General features: G+C 26.1%; 1 protein-coding gene across 1 annotated transcript in view; it reads right to left on the minus strand.

Moving 5' to 3' along the window:
• Window positions 1-5,336: 5,336 nt before the first annotated feature.
• LOC108753951 (putative gustatory receptor 28b) overlaps window positions 5,337-5,600 on the minus strand; it is a 1,249-nt gene continuing 985 nt past the window's right edge. The window contains exons 3-4 of the mRNA XM_018495946.1: window positions 5,498-5,584; window positions 5,337-5,429 (exon numbers count right to left, since the gene is read on the minus strand). Coding sequence (XP_018351448.1) covers window positions 5,337-5,429; window positions 5,498-5,584 — 180 coding nt within the window. The remainder of the gene's footprint in view (window positions 5,430-5,497; window positions 5,585-5,600) is intronic.

The following is a 5,600-nucleotide window of genomic DNA, read 5'->3' on the forward strand; positions in this document are numbered from 1 at the left end:
GGTACACGCCGTAACATCAACATTATAATAATGATTCTTAGCTACTCATAGAATCACGATTGCATACAACGATTCGTTTGAAAAAGCCTTATTTACAATTGTTTAGTCCTTAAATGCTAAATATATTAAAAAAAAACATAAGTGCTACATCCTTTCCAAACTGAAAATATTTTTTATTGTATTTAAGAAAAATTATAAATACAGGCAGTAAAATAATAAATATGAAAAACAAACAACTATTTAAAGAACAAAATTTAGTTATAAATTTGAATATCAATATAAAATTACGCATCACAACACAGAATTGAAATATAATAGATATGTTATAACACGAAATAATGTCTTTAGTAAAACATCATGAAAATGACTTCCATTTTCCATATCAACTTTTGGTTGACATTTAGTACGAACACGCCTAATATTTAAAATGACGTGTACTATGCTTGCTACTTAGGAAGGAGTTGTTTTTAAATTTTTATTTTGTCTTAAATTTTTAAATTTAAATATGTAAAATATTCAAAGTTTAATTAAAATATTTAATTTTAATATTCTCTCTTTATTTTTAATGTTCATTATTAATATTTAGTGTGTGTATGTGCGTGTGGGCGGGCGCGCGCGTGTGTGTGTGTGTATGTGTATGTGTGGGGGGGGGACCTATATGTATATATATGAGTATATATACCCAACACAAAATCTCAAATAATAACATAAGACTAAGAGAATCTTTAAATTGTCTTTTAGACGCAAAAAATATTTTATGACTCGGTTTAAGATACTTTTTGTTGTCTGGGTAAAGTATATACTCGTATGTAATTATAATATATACATTAACTAAAATTTTATACACGTACATATTTATATGTATCATGCATACAAATAATCATTTACCAGCATAAGAAAAATAAATTTTTCTTTTTATATAATTATTTTCTTTTATGAAATTATATTGCTCATGTTTGTTACAGGTTTTGTATCGCAAGAATGTGACATGATCAAGAATTGTAGCGTAATTAACATGTATGTGGTAATTGTACCCACTATCTACAAAAAATCAAATGAAAAAAATAAACAAGATACATTTTATTAATCAAAATTAACGATTGACAACTCACTGTAACGAGAAATGTTGCATCCACATTGAAACCTTTGGCGGAAAATATATTTTTGTAATGCAATAGTTGCAAGGAAAACAACTGCAACTGTAATATTAGAACACAAAATCGTTAAGTAGGAATAAAAAACAAAATTATATTCAAATAAATTTAGCGTAAAAAACCGTATTAGCATACGTGTTATAAGAACAGTATACAAACTAAATTAAATTTTTACTACCTCATCTTTGATTGGTTTATCTCTGGTGCTGTTAAGTACGTCGTGAATCGTTGTACGGATTTCTTGAGCCTGATTCTTTGTAGTTTCGCAAGTCCAAAAAATTAACGCCGTTTTTGCAATGTAATAAATTATGCCTAGTAAGAATAAATCACTAAATTGTCTATTCAAATTAATAACTAATCCATCATGCCACTCTACTGCATGACAATATATGTCAAGATTAATTTCAATAAGAGCTATGAGTATCGTAATAAGAACTTGTCCACTGAAAATAGTATTCAGTATCTGTACTGTATTGCTAGTCATCATATGTTGCTTCTTTAAAGCCTTAAGCTTAATTATCAAGGATGAATTCCTGGGCTCATAATAAGATGTGAGAACATATTGTTCACTGTTTACTATAAATTTTTGTATGTGTCGTAGATTGTTATCAATTTCTTTGAAACAGACTTTTAATACACAAACACAGTTTACATACAGCATATCCATCTGAAATATCAACAGATTTGCATATATTGAAAGTATTACGGTGAAGATATCCGAGCGATTCTTGTACAGATATGTAGAAATTAGGCCGATAATATAGATAGAACCAAAGATGTCCTTGGTGTGGATTAATCTGGATAATTTCTGGTATGACTCCGGAGGTAATTTTGAAGAAATCTCCATTATGGTCTGGAGCAAATGCATTCGTGGATTATTCAAGACAAGTGTGACGATTGCAAAAGAACCGATTAATATACAATAGCAGCAAGTCATAATAATCGTAATTATACTCTCAAAGTTGATTTCGGTAGAAATTAAGGATTTAGTGAGCATCATATTTAAAACACATAAAACGCTAGTAATTATACTTGATAATATATAATGTGGTTTTGAAAGCTTGAAAATCGAATTGTTAATCTTGTATGGAAATAATCCAAGGATACGACAAAATGTGAAGCAAGGATACATCAAAGTTTGAAAATCCGTAGCGTGAAATAGGCACCATTTTTGTCGCATTTTATTTTCGTCTCGTTTCTGAAATTTAAAGAACGTACTAGAATATGGTTATTGAAATGCTATGTTAAATAAATAATAATCTGTATTATACATATAAATAACTTAAAGATTATTTATCACATTTATCAACTGTGATTATCAATGACAGCTTAATTGCAAGATTCTTTTTTTTTTTAGTTTTTGTTTTTTACTTTTCACAAATATATTAATTGAAATAAACTGTATTAAATTAAGAATCTTATAGGAACGCACATGTGATGTATAAATAACTTTTTTATCTACTTTTTTATCTATACTTGGCAAGTTCTAATTTAATACTGCGTGCAGTTACTTCAACGACGAGTGAGACATTATTCTATTGTATGTTAGTCGTTAAGTATCCATGGCGCTCTTCGATCTGTTATCTTTGAAATATAGTTCTTAATGTAATAATATGTAATTTCTGTAAGGTGCTACCTACACATTAAATTTCTCAGAATAGAAAGTATCAACTAGAATTTAATCAGATTAGAGATTCTTAAAAATTATAGTTAATTATAATTTCCTGATTCGGTACATTTTTATTGTGCAGGAAAATGTTTAATAAACATCTTCTTTTACCACAACTTTGAGATTTAAATAACGTTCTTAATTTTAAATACACACGCACTTGTATATATGTAAGTTATAATAAGGAAATATTTAGAACATTTAATTCAATCTCAGTAATATTTATTTTTCTTAATTTGGAAATAAATGTAATTACAAAATGTTTTCATAAATGTATTAAAATACAATAAACTAAATTTTATTAATTATTATATATCTAATATTGTACACACTAAAATATGTACTATTGAATTGTGCTGCGTGTATTTTGAGAAACACTAATATAGTGCAAAATACAGACACACACAGAAGATAATGTAATGCACTATAATAAATTGAGTATAGTAATATAATAGCAAGCTTATTAGAATTAACGTAATTATTTAGATTAAAATAAATTACTATATTCCTTTAGTTTTGATAAACTTAACAGATACGTAATATAATTTATGGACAAAGATTAATTTCAAAGTTGTCCTCCTGTTGAAGGTCAATAAAATAAAGTAGTATTTTCTCAGAAGCAAATGATATTATTATAATGATGGACTGATTACATTACGTCATTGAAAAACTTAATCGAATTATTACATTAATATATAAAACTCAATTTGCTAACAATATGGGCAATATGTTGTATGTGATCTGTTCTTACAAGTTAAATATTTAATCCAATTTAGATATAATTATATTATCTTTGAATGAAAGAGAGAGAGAGAGAGAGAGAGAGAGAGAGAGAGAGAGAAGGATGAGATTTGTAAAAACGGAGAGATAAGTTAAGTAAAATAAAAATAAATTATTTATTTATATGATTATATATGATTTCATACTTTTCAGAAATGCATATATTTTATTATTTTGATAAATGATCATAAAGAAATACAACACAATAAATATGTAAAAGTTGTAGGTAATTTTTATCAAACAATTTGTAGATAAATAAGAAGGTATTTTTTTAAGATTAAAATTAACATTATTAGAATTTATTAGAATTTTTCTCTCTGTTAAAAAAAATCTTTATGTTTAATTTATTGCTTTTATTCTTTCACCATTATTATTCAGATTGTGACGTTAGCGCAACGATAAAAAATTTTTGCAAATATATTTATATGGAAATATGTTTTAATGAAGCTTATAATTGATAAAACCAACTAGCAAAATATATCGAAAATTCTTCTTTTGTTTTGTTAATTAACAAATAATCATGTGGAAACTAATTATGCATAACGAAAGACGAAATGAGATAGGATTATAGCTATGATATATAAGCTCTCAAATTAATAGTATATAAAAATAAGTATAATTTAATTTCTCTCCGAAAGTTTTTGGTATATTTTGTAAGTCAATTAATTGCAAATGTTATTTTATTAAAAATTATTTTTATTCATATATAATTCTTTTTACAAGAATTGCATTGTTTTCTCTGACATCATAATCTAAAATAATGGTAAGTGAACAAAAACCTTAAAAATCCTTTAGATCTTATATAAGTGCATAATGAAAAGGACTGTGTCATTTTTTTGTAAAGCATTCTTTTTTTCTTATAATTTCCGTTTATTTACAATTTTCTTTATCTTTCGCTGCGTACATATGACTCTATAATTTCTTACTTTAAATATGGATTACAAAATCGAGTAACAACAATTATGTAATCCATCGCTCCATTTTTGTTCATCTTTTATAATTAGTATAAATTTGAAATATGTTATTCTGTTCTTTATATAATACTTTTATATTCTGTTTAAAGAAATCAGAAGTGATGTTTGTAGAATACCGAAAATAGTTGCCACATTAACGACTATATAAGCCCACAAAAAAAAGTACCCTGTGCTGGGATGGAGATCCAGCTATTATGTACTTTGAGTTGCTGAATACGAATTTGATAGAGTGAAGAAATGGGTCAAATATGAAAAAAATTCATTTTTTCGATTTAGATTGAAAATTTACTGGATGGTTCTATTTTGATGTCAGATTGGTATTCAGCGATTCAAAATTCATAAGAATAGCTGGATCTTCACCCCAGCATATGGTACTTTTTTGTAAACCTGTGAGTTTTATTAACGATTAATTATTCTTAATTTGGTATAGTGCACATTTTTATTTCACTTAATCGTATAAATCTGAATTTGTGTTAAAAACTGATACAGTTGTTGGTGTAATCTAAACTAAAGATAGATTGACAAAATTCACAAGGTATTCAATTTAATCTTGCAAAGATATCAGTATATATATTGGAGGACTGTATCAAAAAAATTAAGTAAATTTTCTTTCTTCTAAATATGACATAATATAATATCATAATGTGAAAGATAGAAATAAAAATTTTCGAAATTCCATTAATATAACATTTGTTTCTATAAGGAATTATACAAATAAATCATATTCTATTCTTTGATTATCTCTTTTATACAACTAGATTAGTTATATAATATTGACTTTCTGTCACAAGAATGTGACGTAATCAAGAATTGTACCAATATCAACATATATGTTGTGATACTACCCATAAACTGAAAACAATAATAAAATGTATAAACAATATGGATTATTAATTAAACTAAATAATTTCATTACTTACAGCAGCGAAAAGCGTTGCATCTATATTGAAACCTTTTGCCGAAAAAGTATTGTTACAATGCAATAATTGTAAAGAAAACAGATGTAACTGCAAAGTTAGATGT

Source organism: Trachymyrmex septentrionalis, unplaced genomic scaffold (assembly GCF_001594115.1).
Source record: "Trachymyrmex septentrionalis isolate Tsep2-gDNA-1 unplaced genomic scaffold, Tsep1.0 scaffold74, whole genome shotgun sequence".
Taxonomy (NCBI): Eukaryota; Metazoa; Arthropoda; class Insecta; order Hymenoptera; family Formicidae; genus Trachymyrmex; species Trachymyrmex septentrionalis.